The sequence below is a fragment of the Accipiter gentilis genome, chromosome 7 (assembly GCF_929443795.1).
Source record: "Accipiter gentilis chromosome 7, bAccGen1.1, whole genome shotgun sequence".
NCBI lineage: Eukaryota > Metazoa > Chordata > Aves > Accipitriformes > Accipitridae > Astur > Astur gentilis.
This window is the reverse complement of record NC_064886.1, coordinates 6,120,499-6,143,321: the sequence shown is the minus strand read 5'-3', so window position 1 is coordinate 6,143,321 and position 22,823 is coordinate 6,120,499. Positions and strand designations below refer to the sequence as shown.

The 22,823-nt window shown below is 48.8% G+C and overlaps 2 protein-coding genes across 2 annotated transcripts; one reads left to right on the top strand and one right to left on the bottom strand.

Moving 5' to 3' along the window:
• Positions 1-735: 735 nt before the first annotated feature.
• On the top strand, positions 736-13,669 carry SMARCB1 (SWI/SNF related, matrix associated, actin dependent regulator of chromatin, subfamily b, member 1). Its single transcript, XM_049805759.1, has 10 exons — positions 736-959; positions 2,680-2,791; positions 3,452-3,481; positions 4,800-4,929; positions 5,517-5,654; positions 6,317-6,444; positions 6,991-7,157; positions 7,586-7,776; positions 12,221-12,352; positions 13,302-13,669. The coding sequence occupies exons 1-10, from the start codon at positions 867-869 to the stop codon at positions 13,339-13,341; spliced, it is 1,161 nt and encodes a 386-aa protein (XP_049661716.1). The 5' UTR covers positions 736-866; the 3' UTR covers positions 13,342-13,669.
• A 2,618-nt stretch (positions 13,670-16,287) lies between these two features.
• On the bottom strand, positions 16,288-21,235 carry LOC126041049 (derlin-2-like). The gene is made up of 7 exons (XM_049806264.1): positions 21,088-21,235; positions 20,852-20,917; positions 20,113-20,186; positions 19,512-19,605; positions 17,974-18,169; positions 17,485-17,575; positions 16,288-16,920 (listed from the first exon to the last, which is right to left on the bottom strand). The coding sequence occupies exons 1-7, from the start codon at positions 21,178-21,180 to the stop codon at positions 16,806-16,808; spliced, it is 729 nt and encodes a 242-aa protein (XP_049662221.1). The 5' UTR covers positions 21,181-21,235; the 3' UTR covers positions 16,288-16,805.
• Positions 21,236-22,823: the final 1,588 nt, after the last annotated feature.

Below are 22,823 nucleotides of genomic sequence, written 5' to 3'. Positions count from 1 at the left end.
GCAGACGTGCGGCTGCTGCCAGGGTCACTTCACCAGGGCTGCCGCGGTGACTGCCAGGACCCTGCCACAGCCCTACTCCCGGTTTTATGTTGTATCACTAGCACACATTAGGATTTTATACCGATTTGTACATAGACAAGGGGCCCCCTTCCTTCCACGGTGCTGGGTGCCAGTGCTGGACGCTGCCCCGTCGCTCCCTGTGCTCATACCGAGTCAGGTTCCCCATCCTGGGTTCCTCACGACTGCACTGATCGGTCTCGCACCACTGTTCCCAGTCCGCCCGGACACCCGGCTGGCGGCTGACACCGTACAGCCCCGCTCCAGCTCTTTGCACAATCTCGTTGCTACATCACCTTATACCAAAAACAACCCAAAACCAAACCCAAAACCAAACCCCAAAGGGGCTGCGGCCGGTTTCTTCCCTTTTCACCCGCCGACCCACCCGCGCCCCTCGCTCTTCCCCGACCCGGGTGACCGGTTGGAGACAGCGAGCGGGGCCGCGGGGGGGGGGGGGGGGGGGCGGAGGGCGATCTGTACCCCAGGCCCCGGGGGTCTCGGTGCCGGCCCCTCCTCACGAACGCAGCTGTAAATGTTTGTAGAGCCTGTACAGCCCCCCCGTACGAGTACTCTCTGTATTTATGTACCGCCCCGCGCCAATAAAACGCCTCTTTTCTAAGTGCTGCCCTCCCGTCGCCATCCTCCCCTCAGGCGGGACCGAGGGAGGGCGGGATGCGGCTGCGCATGCGCGGAGCGGCGGCTGGAGTAGGCCGCGGCGCCGCCCGTCGTCTTTTCCCTCGCCGCCGCCGCCGCCTCAGGCCCCCCCTCAGGACGCCGGGCGCTCCCGCCGCCCCCCTCCCGCCGCCACGATGATGATGATGGCGCTGAGCAAGACCTTCGGGCAAAAGCCCGTCAAGTTCCAGCTGGAGGAGGACGGCGAGTTCTACATGATCGGCTCCGAGGTGCGGCCCCGCGCATCAACGGCGGCCCCGGGGCGGGATAGAGGGGCCCGGCGGGAGGCTGCGGGGGTAACGGGGGGCCGGGCCGGGCTGGGGGAGCTGTCGGGGGCTGGGGCTGGGCTCAGGGTGGGGAAGGGGCTGAGGGGAGGCCTGGCGGGGGCGGGGGGGGAGCAGCGGCCTTCCAGCCCTTGCGGGTCCCCTCAGCCCTTCCCGCGGGGGGGGCCCGGGCTCTGCTTGGGGGGGCGGACGGTGAGCTCTGCCCAAGAGCCTCAGCCGTGCTGGGACCAGTGCTCCCAGTAAGGGCGGCTCTTGGAGACCCGCGCGACGAGTACGTAGAGGCTGGGTCCTCACCTGATCGCAGCCTGAGGCCTCGCTCCCCTATACGCACCTTAGGAATTTTTGTAGCACGTTTGTACGGAGTTTTGGATTATTTCATATGCCGTGAGGTAATTAAGTCCGCATCTAGGCCTTTGTGCTTAGTAACAACACCAAAATCAGCCAGCGCGGCTCCTTCAGCCTTGTGCAAACGAGTCTTGCCAACACATGGCAGGGTGCAGCATTTTAGTACCCAGTGTATATGCTGACACCGTTCTCTCACGCCGAGAGGCTGCTCTGCCTCCCTGAAGATGAGCCTTACTGAAGCAAGAAACATTGGTGCTGCAGCACCAGGGAAGTGACCGCAGTTGGAAACTGGAAAAAAATGTTTTAGCCCCCCACTTGATGTGAAAAAGGAAATATTGGGTAAGTTAAATTGCCAGCTTTATAGGTTAAGCAATGGCTGAAGTCCCTTCACGCTCTCATGTGAAATGTAAGATTTGAAAGAAGAACTGTAACCGCAGTCAGCTAATCTGTGAGACTGCCGTACCAGACACATGGAAGAAGGAAAAAGGTTGCCTTTTTTATCTATCATTAGTTTCTGTCCATTGATGAGCACTGTAGAGCAACAGATACGATTAAAAATTACCTGGAAGTAGATGTTAAGATCAAAATGAGTCTTGTCAAACAAAGAATAAAGACCTTATTGTGTGGCAGTCTGCCAGCGTACTACTGCCAGTCTTAAAAATTGATTTTAGAGTCTAGAAATAGTTCTGTTGTTCAGCAAGTCCTGCAGTAGCCTTCAGTACAGGTGAGGATCTTGTGCCAGGAAGAATGGAACTGCTGTACAGATGTTCAGTAAATTTGAAAGAGGATTATTGGCAATGATCACGTTTTACACATTCAAAGGATTTAAACCAAAATATGAGTCTCTGGGCATTTGCTGTATTTGAGCAAAGTCTAGATGGCACAGGCATTCAAAGTAAAAAAGATAACTGTCAGAGATCTGGGTATCTGGTTTGATTTAATTCCTGTTGAGCATTGTGGATTGAAACAGAAATTGAAGTAAAGAAAGATTAGGTTGTTCAAAAATACATGAAAATGAATGGAGTTTTTTTCCCACTAAATGGTTTATTGTCAACAAATGGGAGTTTTTTCCTATCAGACTAGTGAAATAAGTGCTGATAAAAACTTTGTTTTCTCTATTGCTGCAAAAATTGCGGCAGTATATGATGCCAGACCCAGTGCAGTCAGTCTATCACGAAAAACAACAAAAAAGACCCCTCTTAGGAGGTCCCTCTCATCATTACAAAGAGCTGAATTTGTTTCATCTTCTGCTAAAAATCTCCTAAATGGAATACCAGGCCATACAGGAACACTAGGCCATGTCTCCGCTTTTCTTTTGTAGGTGGGGAACTACTTACGTATGTTTCGGGGTTCCCTGTACAAGAGATATCCCTCGCTCTGGAGGCGACTAGCCACAGTGGAAGAAAGGAAGAAGATAGTGGCCTCTTCACACGGTGAGAAGATGAGTAAACATTCCCAGTAACATTTATCTGAAACTTGCCTTGAAAAACTGTCTCTGGTGATTCAGAGGCTTTGTACCTTGAGGGCTGTGCGAATCACTTCAGATTGCCCCAGTGATGGAGCACTCTGCAGTGGTGGCACTGGTAGCTTCTGGTTCAGCCTGGCAACAAACATCAACTGATCAAAAATGCTCTAAAATGGAAACATCCATCATGGCTTTCCTGGGGTTGGCTGCATTCATCACAATGCAAAAGCCACTTCTGAAAATCAATACCGTATTTCAGAAGAGACTTTTACAGGCAAAGAGGGGCGTCTTTGTCTCTTCTGTCAAATAGGCAGGAATGTTGCAAGTATGCCCATTGAAAATGCGTGTCTTTGTGTAACTGCTTTTTGCAGGGACTGAATGTTTATGCCTCCCAGAATTTATTGTGTATTGCCACTGATGTGACTGCCACAGTGCGAATACAGCTGCCTCAGTATTATTTTTGGTGGGGGACTAATAACAAGCAGTTAAATTTCTTAGCAACATGACTTGTACACTCTTTAGACTAAAGCATAATAAAAATAAATAGTTCATTCTGGATTATGTCTCTTTCCTCCAAGTATCCTGCTGACCTGTTGCTTTGTTTTCTTTTTCTTTTTTTCCCCAACAGAAAATCAGCGGTCTCACAGTCCCAGAAGATGTAAGTCTTATCTGCTTGTTATTCTTAGCTGTGCTAGAGGAAGAATCTCGTCTGTGACCTTTGGTGCTATTACAATATATATTAATGTCTAATCCTCTTCCTCTGATCTCTCCCTGTGGTTGCCCTAATTGTGCATCCTGATCACATGCTTAACTCTTCTTTCTCAGAACCCTAATGGGACTCTCAAATGCAGGTGGTCTCTGTAATTCAGCAAGAGCTGTCCTGAGGTTTCTCCCCCTTTCCCAAGTCTTATCAGCTTTTCTGTTGATCATTGACTTTCTATTTCCAACCTTTTAGTCCTCTGAGGATTTATTTTTTTCTGGGCTTTTCCTCCCAGAAAGCTGTGGAAGAGATTTTACATCATTTTGGCAGATGTAGGTGTGCAGGGCTAAATCATGTGATTGCAAAGGGCAACTCAGGGTAGGAAAGAATTGTTCTTCTCTTCCTCTCCTTAAGTAAAAGCATGTTGGATTTAAAGTTTATCTAATAATTATGAGGATTTAAGGACTACTTTTTTCTGAAGTTTCGGTTTTGTAGTGTTTGTTTCCATCTTTGATAATTTCTGTTATGAAACTTACTTGAGTCTGTAAATAAGTTGCACCCTGGAAGAATGAGGTTCATCCAGTGGTAGTACCTGAGGGAAGGTCAGGTAGTTCTAACCCTCCCTGTGTCTTGACTCTTAGTCCAAATGAAAGATGTTTTTAATAGAGTATGAGCAAGGTAGCTGTACAAGGTAAAGAGATATTGATGCCTTTTGCAAATCTTGGCTCTATCACTATGTGACCATTCCAGGGTGTCATACTGCTTTTGTCTTGTGAATTGTATTTCTTTTCTAGGCGATGTGGTGAGGATTGCTATGTATTAACTAAGACATTTCACCCCTGCTCCCAAGAAAGTCACGTTTATTCCTGCTGTTTAGATGGATGTCAAAACTTGTTCATATTTCTTTAGTGCCAGGCACTGTGGCTGGGCTTCTGGTCACTCCAGTGCAAGTAATCTATCCCAGCAGCAGAGCGTCCCGGTGTGTGAGGGAGGGTGGAGGCTTCTGGCAGCTCAGAAATGACAGTGGAAAGTTTTGTCATATCCTTTTATCCCATGTGTACAAAATGCCGTGTCAAAACCTTTCTCGAAAATTAAATGTCTATGAGAAGATAAATGAAGCCCAAAGGGCTTTTGGGGCACACACTTGTACCACTTGGTAACCTATTTTAGTCCCTCCGGCAGCATCAGGGAGGGCTCTTCACTATGCAGTCTATTAATGCTACATTGCTATGTAGTACTTGTCTATGTTAATTATTGGCATCTTTCCTGCTAATAGATCATGGCTATACAACATTAGCCACTAGCGTGACACTGTTAAAGGCCTCTGAAGTGGAAGAGATCTTGGATGGAAACGATGAGAAATACAAGGCAGTGTCTATCAGTACAGAACCTCCTACCTACCTCAGGTAACCAGTGTTGGTGAGGGTCAAGATTAGAACAGAGCTGCCTGGAAGATCTCAGCTTGGGCAGGAAGCACAAGAAATTGCATAAACTCAGGCCATTGTGCAGGGGAGTGCTTGCCAGTCTGTGCTAACAGTCGTTTGCAGTGTTGGGCAAATGAAGATCTCCAGAGTGTAAGGATTGGGTTACTGCCCACATACAACAGGAAGAAAAACATAAGTGTTTGATGATACAGCTCATCTTGCAATTACTGCATTCCAGCTGTAACAGATGTTTTGCAGAACACACTCTCTGCACGTACTGTCTTCTGGAGACCTTGCGTTTCTCAGCAGTCCTTTTATAAAGTATAGATAGAACATCCAAGTACAAACCTAGTATTTATAATGGTGCACCTGGATTCATATCTGATGAATAATTGTGGGCTGGAGAATAGGCTTCCCAGAGGCTAGCGTGGAACATGGGTTCTCAGTGGAACCATATTACTGAGGGTTCCAGAATAAAATAGCAGGAGCTCATTGAAGTTTATACCATTCCTTCAGTAGCAGCAGCAGTGCTCAGGGTCTGCAGTTTAACACGCAGTCTCCTTCTTTAGAGAACAGAAGGCAAAGAGGAACAACCAGTGGGTGCCAACCCTGCCCAACAGCTCTCATCACCTGGATGCAGTGCCATGCTCAACAACAATTAACAGAAATCGCATGGGCAGGGATAAGAAGAGAACATTCCCTCTGTGGTAAGACAGCTTCCTGCTTCTGAAAAGTGGAAACTGTTACCAATATGACATGCTGCTGGGGCAGTGCTGATGAGTCCATATAATGTTGTGATTTATCTCTAACTGACAAAAGACCTACCGGTTGCTAATTTGGAGGTTCTTAGTTAAACTGTATGTCTTGAGGCTCTTCCTTAGAGCGGCCAGCCATGGCTCAGAGAGGAGGCTTTCCTTTTGTCGGGAAATGGTTCATTCTTTTCGTGATGAGTTCCTTCTACTTTCCATTGATGTGCTGAGCAGTTGTCATTTGAGGAGCCTGCACACCCTCTCTGTGAAGGACAGGCTGCCTCTCACTGACATATTCCAGTAACTTTGATCTAATTTATTTAATGGAAAATGCTGCTGTGGCTCATGACTTTTATTTTCTATTATAAAAGTCGAGGACATCAAGATAAATGTAATCCTGGAAAGCTTCCTTGTTTTATTTGCAGGAATGTATTATGATAGATGTAGTAAAAGGTGATAAACTTTTGGCTGCCACAGGCCTGTAAGCTTGCATTGAGGAGTCAGTCAAAAGACTGATCAGGGACTTGTAGTGTGGGGATTGCTTCCAACAAACATTGCTGTCCCTCTATGTATGCCAGATGTGCTAGTTGCATATACTGTGTTGTTGCTCTTCGTATTAGCTTTGATGACCATGACCCAGCAGTGATCCATGAGAATGCATCCCAGCCGGAGGTTCTGGTTCCAATCAGGCTTGATATGGAAATTGATGGGCAGAAACTCAGAGATGCGTTTACGTGGAACATGAATGGTATGTAGGAAGGAGAGTTTCATGATGCTGGAGAAGAGATAGTTGTATCCATCACCAAATAGGGAGAGAACAAGCATGAGTGTGCATGTCCTTGCCCCATATACACAAAGCTTTAAAGCTCTCCCGCTTTGGACTGTATTCAGCTCTCATGTCTCTTGGTGAATGCTCTGCCACTTCTATGGGTTGCAGTCATTCCTGGACACGTGTATTCTGAAGCATTTAACTGGCATATTCTCCTGACCCAGTTCATCAGCTCAGTGGTCCAAGACTATTCTGTTAGCTGAGGTATTTTAAATACAGAACAGTTAATGTGTATGGCTCCTTTATGTGGATTATTAGACCATAGCTACGTTGTCTCCGTGGAGCAAGTTAAGAAGGCTTTAAGTCCCTATGTTGGTGTGCTTGTCCTTACAAACCTGATACAAAAGGTGATGCATTTGGAATTCCCTTTGTCACCCTGTGGGATTAATTTTGTGCATTCTGTAAGTGGCAGACATTGATTTCTGAGAAAGTTAACAGTGTCTGTTCATTCTTGTTCTGTATCAGAAAAGCTAATGACCCCAGAAATGTTCTCTGAGATTCTTTGCGATGACCTGGATTTGAATCCTCTGACCTTTGTCCCTGCTATTGCCTCTGCCATCCGACAACAGATCGAGTCGTACCCAACTGACAGTATCCTAGAAGATCAGTCAGACCAACGAGTTATTATTAAGGTAATACAGAGAGCTGAACTATTTGGGTTTGTCTAGTTATGTTATGGTGGAGTAAGAGTACAAAGGCTTCCCGTGGAGCAAAGGAGCTCTTAATTCCAGTCCTGCGTCCAGATTGCATTTTGTCCTTTGTATTGAGAACAGAACCAAGGTGGCAGATTATTAAACATTCATGTGCTAGCAGCCCCTGAGATGATGAAATAGTTCAGTTAAAGTATTGTCATGTTCTTTTGGAAGAACTGAACCTTGGTGAGCAAAGCCAAGTTGTCTTCATGCTACTGGAATTAAGAATTCAGTTAAGGAGCTCTGCAGATACAGTGACCTAGGAGTTACCGCTCTGTTTCTCCAGCCTCTGTCTCCTCAGTTAAATGACCTTTGACAAACTATTGTGAGAATGGAAACAAATGACATGTTTTGTCCCTTGTCTCCAGCTAAACATCCATGTAGGCAACATCTCCCTTGTAGACCAGTTTGAGTGGGACATGTCAGAGAAGGAGAATTCACCAGAGAAGTTTGCCTTGAAGCTGTGCTCAGAGCTTGGCCTGGGTGGGGAGTTTGTCACAACTATTGCCTACAGCATCCGGGGACAGCTGAGTTGGCATCAGAAGACATACGCCTTCAGGTACAGAACTGTCATCTAGTACGGCTGTGGGTGTGTTTGTACTTCATGGGTATTGGCATCAGTGAATCTTAGAACAGCTGACCTGATGCAGAAAGCTTCATTTGAAATTGGTCCTTATGGCTTGCACCCGTTCTGTCCTCCTTACAATTTTTTGTGCTTGTGCTCAGGAACCTTCTGTTGGGTGTAACACATTTCAGGACCAAATATTGATGAAATGTCAGCTTTTGCTGCAGAATGAAAGTCTGTTGTAATTAACAGTGACTGAATACCTTGCGTCTCCCTCTTCTAAAGCATGCTTATGATGACGATGAGCCCCAGATACATTTCTGTTTTGTTGGCTTTGTCTAACTTGGGCCATCCACTGTCTCAAGCTTTGGTGTTTTGAGCTAAGACTGATAGAAACTGTAGGTCTCTACCCCAGCTGATGTTAAAATTGGCTTGATCGTAGGCCCTTCTCACAGCTGGAATGCAGCAGTGTCAGGTTTGATTAGTCAGCTTTGTAACTTGTCTCCTAATGATAATCGTTTCCAGTTGTGCTGTGCAGCATTCTGTGGTGAGTTACTGTACTGATGTTATCCTTAGCATGTTGCTGAGTCTGCAGGTTGTAAGTATCCCTTAATGTGTGCTGCGATTTTTTTTATTTTTTTTTTTTAAATTTTTTTTATTTTTTAGTTCAGGTCATGGTGACAGTCACGGAAGTTTGAGAGTTCAGCAAATGATGTATTTGCAGAGGTCAGGGAATGGTACTGTTGACAGCAGTTTTGTAGAGGTCAGTTCAAGGAAGCAGGATGACCTGCCTGGCAGCAAAGGGAAACATGCCCAGCCCTGTCCTACCTCAGGGAAAGGGCAGTGAGTAGTTGGTGTGGGGGTAAGCAAGGAGGAGGTAGAGGCTGTGAGACAGCTGGCTGCTGCCATTGAGCTCTGCTCCTTCCTCCTCCTCCTCCATCTGAAGGTTTCCTGTCTGGTCAGCCTTCTGTGGAAAACGGGCACTGATCTGCTCTGGAACAGCTGCTCTTCCACTAGTTTCACTCTGCTTCCTCTGGAGGTTATTTTTATCCTGAAAATCTTCCACAGCAACTACTTGGTTCTAAAATGATCCCCAGAATGGTTCATATTAGAAAATGGAAAGACACCCCTTACCAAATGAGAATTAAACTCTTCTACTGAAACTGTTAGACTGTGTGTCCATCCTGCTGATGTCCTTTCTCCTTATGGAGGTGGGGAGGTGACTTCTACCTTAACATCCATGACAGCTGACTGATATTTGCAGATCCAGCATGGGACCATATCCAACCGTAACAACAGAACAATGAGTGTGCATTCCTGAGAAATTATGGGAACTTGGAGAGTGGTAGATAGGAATCTGATACCTGTAGTACTGCCTCTTCTCCCCTGCTGCTGAGTGTATTATAACTATGACAGAACTGAGCTAGCACTGTCTGCATTGTGGCCTGCAGTAGCAGAGAGTAAAAGTGTCCCTGCTGGTAGGCGCAGTTCTTGGAGCCAGTGTGAAGTAGACTTTAGTCTATAGTTTAAGCTAGCTTATGGCAGGGAGCGAGTTCATTTCCATAAGGTTTAGTAGGACTCCTTGTTGCCTGAGCATTCCCAGGAGTTTGAGCTTTCTTCTTCGTATCTTCCTTGAAGAAGAGAGGTGGCCCTGTTCACACCATGCTGGCCAGGAAGCCCTCTTTTCTACTCACAATTTATTTACCTTCCCAGTTAATTTACTTCGACAACTTTTTAGCATACTGCCTCCCAGCCCACAGGGCATTTGTTCCTAATTCTTGTCACTTGGTGTGTCAGAGGCAGGCTTTGTCCACATGTTGTGGACACTAAATGCTCTCCCTCCTTCCTGTGCTTCTCCATGTATTGCAGATATCAGAGTTAAGAAACTAATCTGTGTACACGTTAACTGTTGTGGAGTTCATTTCTCCCTTTGTTTCCTATCAGTCTCTGTAACTTGCAGCAAGTAAAGTTTTAGTCAGTGCTGCCCAGGCTCACTCGGATATATTAATGCCAACTTCATGGTATTCTCTTTAAAAACATGTATCTGGCCATGGTTATTCAAGAGTGCTTCCTTTTAAGGGTACTTCAAACAGGTGGATTTCAGGCCTTCTGTGGACTGTGACAATATTGCAAGGGGAAGAATCGAAAACTAGGAAGGAAACCACAACAGAACAAAGTACGTAGACACGAGCTGTTCAGGGAAGAAAAAACATCTAATTTAAACCTCGTTTTGTGTCATAGTAAAAACATGTCCTCCTCTTCCCTTTTTCCTTCCAGCAAAGGAGTACTTTTGAAACCTTACAGTGATTAATGATTATTTGGGTTCTGTGGTTAGTTAGTTCCTGAATTCCCAAACCACAGGAGTGGTGGTTGCTCCAAAGTCATTCCACTGATGTAAGAAAGGGTCTGCTTTAGATGTATCAAAAGAACCTTAGTATGTTGAGGGACTGGGGGTTTGAGAAGTCATGTGCCTCTTAATCATCTGAGGGAGAGATGAAACTGTCTTCTAGCTGATGAAAGCCAGGGCAGTTCTTTCAGATGGCCTGCTCTGTGCAGAACAAGGAGAGCCTGAAAGCCCAATGGAAGTGGCAGGACTGAAAGCAGACAGTTAACTGATGCTTATGGGATTTTCAGGGGTATGGTGTGCTATGATGATTCCCCCTCAGTACGGTTTCTAGCGGCAGCAAACAGCACTTCATAGCCAGAGTTTTTGCCTTTGAGACCTGAATGATGGCACAGGTTCTGTCACACATCAAATCTATGTGCCTGAGGAGTCACCTTTTCCAAAATAAGATGTTTCCCTGCCCTGTTGACATGCCCATGACACTACTGCCAGAGGCCTGCACCCTAGCAGAGGGAGTATCTTGCTCCACTGGGAATCTTGCAGCTGACAGTGCATTTCAGTCATTCTGCCAGCAGCACTGTCCTTTTCATCAGAAAATAATGGGAGGAGGAGCTGTCTTACTTTGGATGAGATGTAGATGAGAGATGAGGGAGAATTTTTTCAGTTTATCTCTGATTTTTTGCTAAAGGAATGTGGTATCTGAGTTGGCTTGCAATTAAGTTATGTGCATGAGGCTGGTTTTCCAACCCGCATTTAATTCTAGTGGGTGCTCAGTGTTAAGCATAGTAAATGAGGTAGAGACCATGCTATCAAGTCAAAAAAGCCAGTTAAGATCTAGCATTTAGCCTGGAACGTGTAGCAATCTGGGGCTAAGATGAAATTCCTGGGTTTGAGTGTTGCGTAGTGGATGTCAGCAGTACTGGAAGTAGATTTGACTAAAGCTTCCTCCCAGGATCAGATACCAAAGGCACTGGATTAATTTTTCATTGTAGCATTACTTTGAAGAGTTGTTATTCTAGATTAATAGCTTTTATGCAGATGTTGTCTGTTCTCATGGCGATTAGCATTTGAGTTCCTGGGGGAATGAGAGGGCTGCCCATGAGCGCTGAAATCCTGTGCATGGAGGCATGTCCCTGTGGAGGGGGCCAGATGTGTGTGCACACCTGCCGGAGGGCTTCTCTCACACACACACTTCCTGCAGCTCAGGCTGAGCTGCTTTCTAGAATTCAAAGCAAACATTTACATTCTGAGGCTCCTCTGTATTTATGCTGGGCTTCCGGCTCCACTGTCAATATTTGGGAAGCTACTCCTAGTCAGTTCCTGTTGACTTTTACTGAAAAGTAGCTAGTGAAGCAGTAAATATTTTTGTGCATGTGATAATACAGCTGGTCAGGGCAGAGAGATGTCTGAGGAGCAGATCTTGTGATCTGGGACAGAGCCTGGTGTTTCTTTACTTGTGCAGGAAGTAGCCACAGCCTCTGGTTGCAACAGCAGGTCCTAAAAGATGACCCTTTCCCTGGCCATTGGGAGAACAATGTTTGTTCCCATCAGGCTCCCATCCCACCAGGCTCCCAGAAAGTCAGACTTCTCCCAGGGAAGAGCTGTCAGAAGTGTGCTAGGCAAACTACACCTAGGAAGTCAGAGTTGCAGAAAGACAAAGCTAGACCAAGAGCCCTATTAACAGTCTGCTCAGCTGCTGCTCTGGGAGAAGTGCTCCCAGCGCTAATGAACTGGTATGAACTTTGCCTGTGCTTAATTGGGTTTGAACACTGTCAGCCAGTTACGTAATGGCCTTTGCGGGAGAGAACTGCGTCAGCCACGGTTGCTTTGACAAGCCCCTCTCCGGTGGTGAAAGGAGATGGTCATAGTTGGTTTCCCAGAAACTTCAAGCTCCACAAGATTGTAACCATCAGCCCCTCGTGTGCTCCTGGGAACCAGACTGTACTATGCGGGGCTAAGAATGAATGCTTGAGCCTGAAACCCTGTAAATGACGCTCTGTTGTCCTTGTGTCTTGCATCTGGGCTGGTAACCCAGAGGAGTGCTCTGGGACCGCTGATGGATGTTCCTTTGTTGCCTTCTGCCCTGCCATGCAGCGAGAACCCTTTGCCGACTGTGGAAATTGCTATTCGCAACACGGGGGATGCTGACCAGTGGTGCCCTCTTCTGGAAACCCTCACAGATGCCGAGATGGAGAAGAAGATCAGAGACCAGGACAGAAATACAAGGTGCTGCCACTCGTTCAGACAGTTCTCTTTCTGGCTTGTCTCTTAAGACAGAAGTTAAAAGCTTTGATGTTTGTCTTTCTCTGCTGAGAGCCAACTGGCAGGATTTCAAACTTGCACAGCACAACAGAAACTCATATCCCTTTAGCTTCAGGATATTAAACTGTTAGCACCTTGCTGCACAAACATTTAAATCTCTACTTTCAGTCTCCTGCTTGAAGCAACCTTTCCTTTTTTTTTTATTTTATTTTTATTTTTCCCTGGGCTCTCTGCTTGTGCAGGGGGATTTGTTCCTATAGGAAGGCATTCATCAAAAATATTGGAGTTTCATGCGCTGTCATGCTACCTAGAATCCTGCCACAAGGCTTCCTTTTATGTAGGGTAAAGTGCTGTTTGATGTAGGAATGGGCAAGCTCCCAGCTCCAGCCTGACTGATGCCGACCTGTTTGCCAGCGTGTGGGAGCGCTGTTGTGATTCCAGGAGGAGCTCTGCCCACCAGAGACCTGCTAAGTGATGTTTGACAAGCAGTTGAGAGCACTTGCTCCTACTTGGTGAAATTGCTCCTGGCAGATAAAAATGAACTGCTAGAATGTCTCCAAAAGATACATTGTGGGAACAGTAAATATGCTGGCTCAGCTCTTTACCAGGATGTTTTTACTGCTGATTAAGATTCATAATTATTTTGCTTCTTAGCTATGGCTGGTTGAATAGTTTTCAGCAGTGATCAGTTCAATCCAAGTTAATCAGCAAAAGTGCCCTAAAAGCTGTTCTGAAAATAGTGTCTTAGCCTTGTCACCAGGGGCACTCTCAGGTGACCAAGGAAGTCTGTCTAGGCAATAAACCTGTTTACAGAGTTCACAAAGCTGCAGCAGTCTCCCCAAAAGCATTGGTTTTAATAAGATTTCCATGACTGTAACACAGCACTTACTGTACCTCTTTCTCTCCCTCCTAGGCGCATGAGACGTTTGGCCAATACTGCTCCAGCCTGGTAATCTTCCTGTTGTGACACTGGTGCTCTTCCTACAGACTTTATCCCTTCTCCTCTCCCCAAATGGATCTAGGATTGGCAGGGGTCTTTCTGTCCCTGAAGGGGACACACATTCCACTTGCCAAGAGTTCCCAGTACTGCTGACTTCTGCCCCCATCCCCTCCACCTAAATGCCACGTAGCAAGAACGCTGCGTTAGCACGTGATCTGAGACCTGTGGCAGCTGTTGGAGCCCTTATATACCTGTGTGTGGACAGTGTAAAGATTCTTTTGTATAGGTGCAACATGCACTATTAGGACAACTTTTTAAATAAAAGGAATGCATACTACTTAGGTTGAGTTCAGTAGGTTTGAATGAATAGTGAATCTCACAGTGTTTCGTGCTATTCTGGTAACTGAGCAGTCCCAAGGCCTAGTATTAATGCTTTTAAGTATAATGCTGAATACTCACATGCCTTCAGTATTCCTGAAGTGCAGTGGAAACTGAGTGCTTTACTTCAACAGATAGATAAAACAGCCTGCAACCTTTTGCTACAGGGAAAGCGAGAATGCGACTTAAAACTAGAAGCAGCAAACAACTCTCTAAAGGACTGTGTTACCACACTTGGTGCAGTCTATAATGAACTCACTGAGGTGTTCAGCTGGCTTACTTGACGAGAGTAGAACAGTTTAACTGAAGTCACAGATGTAACATTCATTTCTGTCAGATGTCAACCTGGTGTGTGGTGAACCCTTTCTTCTGTGAAGACTGCATCTGGAAAACAAAGTCTCTGAACTGGTACAAAAGCTGAAGCCTGCAATCACTGAGACTACAGCTGCTTTTCAGTGAGTGGCTTTGCTGTGGTCATTGTCAGTGCACATAGCTGCCAGTTATACTGCACAGAGCACCCAAAGCAAAATGGGTGTCTTAAATACCCTTAGCACTACAGTGTCAGGATTTTGCAACCCTAGAAACAACCTGTCTTTCCCTGGGGAGTTTAAAAACAGAAAATCCATTGAAGTGAGATTAAAAAAATTCAAGCTTGCTTAAAAAACTAATTAGAACCTACCTTGCTGTTGAGGTACACTAGCTCTTTGATAAGAGTTCCTACCATTCACTGCCAGAACTGATGAGTGTTGCAGGCAGGGCAGATTTTGCTGGCAGCCTGACAGTTATGTTCAGGCCTTTATCATAAAGCCAATGGGTTTTACAATCCTTGCTGATCCACCCACACTGCTAGCACAGTCAAAAAAAAACACTTTCCAGCCTTAATTTATCATGTGTAGACTTGAGTAATAGCAGAGCCAGTTCTGATTCCTGGGTGGGAGGGAACTTTTTCCAGATGTTAGTTTGCAGGAACCACAAACTTGCAATTTAGCAATCATATCATTGCAGTCTTATTCTAGGCTCCAGTGCCAGAGTGGTACTCTATCCGTTATTCCTTATTAGAGAGGTTGAAAGGTTACTTCAGCAAGTAACACAAAACCTAGGATTCCTGCTGCATCTTGGCCTCCCATGTAAAAACATATTTTTGCCTCATGGACATGAAAACTCAGGAGAACATTTCAGCTTCTCTTTGTTATGATCAGGTACTTCTGCAAGCAGCCTCTTCAGGGAATTTGACCAAAACAAGCATGAGAGTGCTGTATCCTTAAACTAGCATCTGTGATGCAATTTTTGAATTGCTGTGAAGCTTGTGGTTACCTCATCCTAAAACTCACAAGGCATGAACATGCAAGGACTACAGCTTCTGTGGCTGGTTTACAAGTGCCTCCCTCTGCTTCTCAAGCCCCAGAGAGGCTGTAGGAATTGTCCCTCCAAGCAGCCAGGGGCAAGGCAGGACAGTCCAGGGGGCCAAGTCCCAGAAAGATGAAAACTTCAGCCAGCTTTCTCCATGTATTGGGACTACTAGGCAACAGCTGGGAGCAACTTTCTTGCTCTATAATCACAACTGCTTAGGTTAATCTAGTACCCTAGCTAAAAGCATAGCCCAGATTTTGCATTTCAAAGTCCCATCTCAGAAGCAATTCAAAACAGAACATCTGTAGACTTTAAAGGCAAACTCTTCCCAGGGACTGAAACACCAGTTCTGTGTTACTATGTCATGAGCAAAGCACATGGCAAGTACCTGCCAAGTCTGAGGTTGCTTAGCCTTTAGTACCACTGTGTCTTCCAGAACAAGATTACTATCTGTACAGTTCTTGCATCCTCTTCCTAGAAGGAAATAAGTGCAGCAAAATAGCTTGTTCAAATTAAGTCTGATTATCATAGAAAAGGTGTTCTCATGGGAAGCCCACAGAGGAGGTAGGAGCAGGGGAGGCTGTGCTTCAATCTTCCTTTGCCACAAGGCTTCTATATCATTCTTCTTAATTGGATGCTGGTTACTCACATTTCTCTTAGTAAGTTTTAGTGGTGGTTTGCAAGCTTGTCTAGCTGAGCAGACAGCAGCATTACCAAATGAGCTATGCTAAGATACATTTGCAGATTTACTCCAAAGGCTTTGAGGTCTGGTGCAAGCACACCTGTGTACTGCATTAGCAAGAATGACCAAATCCATTTAGTACAGCTGTTCATGGAAGGGACTAACTTGTTTAGTTTTCCCCTACAATTCAGATGTTTAAGTTTCAGAACTAAAAAAATTCAACAAGAGTGGAATTAACACTGCATGTGCAGACAGCCTTTATTACTAGTGTCAAGTGCTACTTCCAGTCACTGCCTGGATCAAGTGTCCTGCTCTGTCCCCTGTCCTTTCCCAGCCATCCCTTTGTCCAACTAGACACACCCCCACCCCCCCCTCATGCTCTGCAGTCCTGCTGACAGAAGAGGGGAAGGACACATTCCAGCTATCCTGAACTTTGCTTTGCCCACCAAAAAAGAAAAGCCCAAGCAAGCAGCCTGGTAGTTTTGAACAAACTCCTGATGAGTACTAGTGAATTGCTGCCTCTGTCCCTGGCAGAAATGGACACACAACTGAAAAATAAAGACTTTAATGTAAAGACTCTTTGGAAACAACCAAAAAAAGGAGCAGGGGACTTAGAGGAAAGGAAGAGGCTGAGCTGCATTCTACCATGGTAGAGTTGGGAGTACTACTTCATTGAAAGCCCACAAAGATGTCTCACAACAGTGAGAGCCAGGAGCATTAGTCTTTGTACAGAGGACAAGAGTGACCTGGCACACAGCAGGTCATTAACAACAGCAAGAGAAGGAGTAATTGGTTTGACACCCCGATACTTATTCCCTCCCTGGGTAACTGAGGAGCCATCACAACTTCCAGTCCCTGGCCCTAGGACACCTCCGTAAGCATTCATGTGTTCTTATGTGCAAAGCTCTGTGGAACCACTTGATAAAAAGGGAAGATGGGTTACCCATACAAACAGTGAAACATTACACATTGGAATGGCAACTGGTGTTATTCCAATAGGGTCTCTGGGCCACAGCATAAGTCCAGCCGGAAGAGAGGAATCTGGCCACATGGAGAAGTCCCTTGTGTTACTGTGGATGCTGCTGCTGGTTCTGGTCTTGTTCTCTAGGTTGGTTTTCTGGACGATCCTCAGGGAGAGGGTTATAGTTGGGATCCTCTTCAGGTGTGTCAAATACCATCTTCCTGGCAAGGGACATGCCCATCCCACCAAGCAGGCAGGTTAGGAAAGTGAGCCGAGGATAAAAACCCTCAGCCCTCCTAGGCACATCCTATAGCCCTTCACAGGGCTTGGCTGTATGCCACAGCCACCTGCCTACTGCAGCAGCCCTAACTGTTCTTTTGCTCAGCTCAATATATAACCATGACAGTACCTGCTTCCTTGATCTCTAGGTCAGCTTTGATCCTCAGCATGAAGCAGAACATATTCTGCTTTCTTAAACTACAGAAATACATCAGAAAAAAATCCTGCCTGCATCCAGCATTTCCACAAGCAGTAAGAACACTCCAGTTCAACTAGCAAAGCTTAAGGTAACAGCAACTGCTTTATGGACCCTGTGTACATATGTATATAACGTGCAAAGTGCCAGTGCTTTCTGCAGCAGAGGCATAAACTTCAAGCTGAGGTGCTATCAGCATGCAGTTGTGTCCTATAGTCACCCCATGCTGTCACAGACCACAGTTTGCTATGAAAGTGATCCAGGCTGCGAAGCAACACAGCAAATCCCAGAAAGAACTGGCTTTACTTACAGGAAGCCAGGGGTTAACAGCAACTTCTTTCCTCCAGGCTGGTTGGGGAAAACATCTTCCAAGAAATAATAGATGTGACCCACTGCAATCCCTGGGGAGAGATGTCAGCAAGGTCAGGCCCAGCTGCAACTCCTTTGCCAGCTGACCCAGAGCTGCTGGGAGCCTAAGCAGGATGAAGCTCCAAGAATCCCTCAGCTGTGTATCCACATCCCAGCTCCCACCAGAGTGCTGGGGTGCCAGAGGGCCAGGCTTTTGCTGTGCCCAACTTCTGATGCTGTGGAAGACATAGCAAAACACAGGTCACAAGCAAGAGCTCAGGCAGGAGGCTGGCCCACCCAGCAGCCTCAGCCAGCTCACTTTAGGAAATCCACCATCTGAAATAAGATGAAACCAAGAAACCATACTAGTGCCCCAGTAGCATCTATGAGAATTGAGAGCACTGCAGCTGCAAAGGGCCCTTGTTCCCAGCACCCACCAGCTTTGACTTACCCAGTAAGTCGATGATGATGGAGTTGCCCAGGAGCAGAGAGAATCCCATCAGGACCCAGGGCAAGAAGGGGGCCTGGAAGTTAAGAAGCCCAAAGAAGTTCATGCGGATGTATGGGTTCCTGCGACTCCACACATACACCAGCATGATGGTGAAAGCCTGGCCCAGGAAAAACAGGCTGGCAAAGAGTCCAAATAGCTAGGAACTACCGAGTCAAGGAAAAAACCTGCCCACCACCTGCAGGCAGCAGAGGACGCCTTGTGACTAGGAAACCCAGAACTACAGGCAGCTGATCACAGCTTGCTAGATATTGCCCATGCCACCAAACCTTTCCTGGGCTGGCATGGCACACCGCATTTCCCTCCCTGCCACCTCAGAGCAAGACACTCTGTAGTGGCATGTATAGACTGCTCACTCAATCTACCTTCCACAGCCATCAAAGACCAGGAAGCTCATATAGTCACCTTTACAAAGTGACCATCAAAAATGATGTTCTGATATTGTTAGAGCGCTTGCGAGCTAGTTTTTAGTATGTGCCACACATTCCATTCAGTATCCACCTTCTACAGAAGAATTTCAGCAGCGAGATGGCTGTTGCCATTCACAGCCCTCTTCTCCAGGACATAAGGAGGCAGCTGGAGGCAAAATATTCCCCTGCCCTTGTTGCAGTTAGACTCCAAATCTCCCTATGGCCAAGCACGCAGCTGCCGCAGGGACCTGGACACTGACTAGCCAAACACCCGAGGATGGCCGATAGCCACAACAGTTTGCACAGCTTCATGCAGACCACTGTGGGGAGAACAGTGCTCTGAGCCATCTCCATAAGACAACAGCAAGACATTTAGAAAAGATTTTATGCTTGGGAGGGAAGTATTTCTCCCTATCCAGACTATTTCATCCTACAATAAAAGTAATCCTCAAGACGTATGATGGTATCTCCAGCTGCTAACAGGTTGCAAGGACAGAGTGCTGGGCTCACGCTGCCCAGCATGCCAATGGCAGACAGTACGTAGTCACCCCACTCCTTGTGTTTATGGTTCTGCGTTCTTCCCTTCAGCTGCAGCTCCGTTTTCTGACCCAGCCTCATGCCACTCCAGTGTGCTCCACCCAGTAGAGCTCAGACACAGTTGCCCTGACGCGGCTGGGTGGTTTCTCACCGAGTAGCACTGTGCTTCCTTTCAGGCTGAGCTTCCCGAGCACACTGCCACACATCCTCTTCTGGGATCAGGCAGCCCATCCCCTTGCCGGGTGCATCAGCACTTCCAGGCAGCTTTTCCTGTATTTTTCTTCCACTCTAAGGGTGAGGCACAGGCCAGAAGACGAGGGTGGGCAAGATGAGGAGCACAAGCTGCTGCTGTACAGCCAGAAGTTGTCCCTCCACCACGTGCTCACCAGAGCTCTACCAAGCCTCAGGGCATGCGCAGGTACCTGCTACAGACTACCCAATAGAACTGGGACACAGAGAGTCAGCAGACAAGCCCCACACTATTCACAGCATCTCAGAAGACACCAAAGAGCCTCAACCAACTCAAAAGGATACTGTCATGAGAAACCCTCCAAAGAGGAACATGAAGACAAAGTCAGCCGTCCTTCCACGGAAGGAGCCTTCTTCTAGCATGCGGCAGTACCTGTACCTGAGAGCAGGAGAGAAGGGAGGGGTTGCAGTATAGGAAATTAACAGCTGGCCACCCTGTGTCCCCACAGCATGACTTTACAGGGAATAAGCCAGGTGCAAGCTATTTCATCACAGGAAGCCATCAGCCAGGTGTCCAAGCCCCAGAGCAGAACAATGCAAACTTCACCTCATACCACTGACCCCAGGGAGAGAAAGAGGCATCTGCTGTGCTCCAACCAGAGCTCACCCCAGGAATGGGCACTGCTCTCCAGCATGAGCCGCAGCAGCACTGCCAGCTTCTTCAGCCTTTTGGCAAGGGCTGCCCTGCAGCAAGCAGAGATTGAGGTACAGGAGGTGGCCACAGCTGTTGGGTGGATGGCTTCAGCTCAGGCCAAAAGAGCCAAGGGAAGAATCCACAGCCCTAGACTGCTGCCAAGGCAAGTCAGCCCAGGGAGGAAGATGGGACAGGGGGAATTGCATCTAAGCCAAAAAGGGAGCAGAGAGCTTCACTGAGACCAAAGGATACAGAAATATCATGTTGAAAAAGAAACTGAATCCCAGGGGCCCAAAAAAGAGGAAGTTGGTGATCAGCCTCCATATCTGAAAGAGAAGAGAGAGGAGAGAGAGAAGGAGGTGGACAGACAGGCGTCTCTCCCCATCACACGTACAGCAGCCCATCACCCTATCCACTGGGGACGCCCAGTCATGCACCCATCACTCAGAACTACCCCAGGACACCAAAGAGCTGCACCACCTCCACGTGGGACGGACCTCCCTCCATTGCCCACATCAAAGTATCTTGCCCTTCCAGGTGCAGAAAAGAAGATTTCTCTACTTTTCTGGAAGGGACGGACAGCCACGATTCATCACCCCGAACCAAAGTAAATCACTGTCCATGCCCCTCTACAATAAAGCCTTCCCCACCCAGCCCGACATCAGTTGGCCAAACGCCTCAGTGTCACAGAAAAGGAAGAGACAGGTTTTGAGTAAAGGAAAAAAGGAAACGCCTAGGCAGTGTACGGCAGGGAAAGGCTGGAAGAAGTTATCTCCATCCAGGCACCTGTGACAAGACAAGAGTGGACACCACGTTGGCGACCCAGCTCCCGCCAACCCGGGAACGCCGGAGTAGTGGGAACGAAGCCCCTTGGGATTTCATGGCACTCCCCAACTACCCTGGGGAGCCGGGCACCCAGGGCCCAGCCTGCCGCACCCACCCCTCGCTGGGAAGGGGCAAGAGGGGCCCCGGTGCCCGGGTGAGGCCTCACCTGGAACTTCCTGAAGATGAGGTCGGGGTTGAAGTACAGCTGGAAGGGGGTGATGAACTCCAGCTGCTGTGAGAGACAGGCAGAGCAGCTGCCACCCGCTGCCGGGCGCCCGCTACCCCCAGCCAGCCCCCTGGCTCCCCCACCGCAGCGCCGCACCGCACCCCCTCGGAGACCCTGACCTCCCCGCCACAGCCAGCCCGCCCCCCCCCCCCCGCAGGGACCCCGCACGCCCTCACCACGGCGGCGGTGGTGAGCACGCAGGCGGTGGTGTAGGCCCGCGTCACGGCCGGCATGCCCAGGTACTCCTGCGCGAAGCCCTGGTAGGCCATGGCGCACAGCAACAGCGCCCAGCCGCGCCGCGGGCCCTTTAACGCCCCCTCCTCCCCCCAACGGCGCGCCGCCGCCGCCACGCCCCCACGGGCCGCGCCCGGCCAATCCCGACGCGACAGGCGGCGCCGAGCTGGCCAACCGGAGTGCGCCTCATGCCCTCGGCCTCCACCCGCCGCCAACCCGGAATGGACCCGCTGCAGCAGGTGACGGGCCGGCAGCGGGGGGGGGGGCGGGGAGGGGAGAGGCCGTGGGGTGCCGCCTCCTGGAGGCGGGGCGAGACCCCGTAGCCAATGGCAGCGGGCGGTCCCAGTGAGCCGCGGTTGACGGAAGGCGGGGAAGACAGAAAGCAGGTCACGTGCCTCCCGGGAGAAGGCGAATCGGCGGGAGAAAAGGGTGGGACAGGGGGGCCGGGGCGGGGCTAAGGGTGCGCGCCCTGGAGGTGGGGCTGCGCGGGCTGGGGCGGAGCCCGGTCCCGCCCCCGCTGCTCCGGCCACGCCCCCCTGGGGGCGGGGCGATAACCTGCCTGCCGGCGGGAGCCCCGCCCCGCCCCGGCGGCGGGTCCGGTGCGCTCGGGACGGGTCCGCCGCGGCCGGGCCCTCGGCCTGCGAGAGCCGGGGGCTGTCCGCGGGTTGTTCCCGCGGCCTGGGAACAGCCGGTTGCTGGGAGGGAGGGGGACACGCCGCTGGGAGCTGGGCCGTGAAAAGGGGCTGGTGCGTGAGTGCCTCAGCAGGTGTGCCGGGTGCTTTGCTGGTCCAAAGGGTCTCGCCTTCACTCATGCGTAAAGGGCTTGGGGTTTTTAGCCATTTGTGCGAAAACCTTTGCTGCTTCTTGGTTGGAGCAACAGGGCGTCTTCCCCGAGCTGTGCGAGGTCGCACCGGGCAGCGCAAAGTCGCTGGCCGAAGCCAAGGGATGGCGTGGTTCTGCCGGGGGCGGTGGGTCAGGGGATGCCCAGCGATGCCCTAGGGGGTAATGGTGACAGCATTTGCCTTCGGCTCTCCGGGAGAGCGCCGGGTGTCTCTGCTCCTCCCGTAGCTGCGTCAGATATATTACAAAACACTCTTTGAAAGGATGATCTGATAAAGGTCTGCATAAACCTGACGTCCTCTACTCTCGTGCTGATTATGCTTTCCAGAGCTGTCTGCCGTGCTCAGGAGTCAGGTCTGGTGTTACAGCCACCCTGGCTTCAGGCAGAGGAACGGGCCTAGTGTTGGGTTTCTGCAGGAGAAGGTTAAGCTGTCATCAGAGCCTTAATGAGCCCTGAGATTTCCCTTTAAACCCTCAGTTAATGGGAAATTAAATCACTGGTGGGGGAGGGAGTCTTTGCATTTTCCACCACCTCCACCCTGACTACCCTTTGATGAAGAACAAAACCCAGCTGGAAGATGGGGGGACGGAAGGTTAAAGCAACACACCGGAGGAGAGAGGGGAGAAGACGAGACAGGTGGGCTCCCATGAGACCAGGGGATGAGTTCCTGTGCGCCCTGGGCACTGCGGTGCTGAAAGCCGTCTCTGACCTGGCTGCTCAGGGGAAAGGAGAAACCGCTCCAGGCCAGCGCCGCATTAGGGATCCTGGGAATGGAGTGGAGGGGGAAACTTGGACCTCGAACTGCAGCAGTGTCAATAAGCTTAGCTGTGTTGTTAC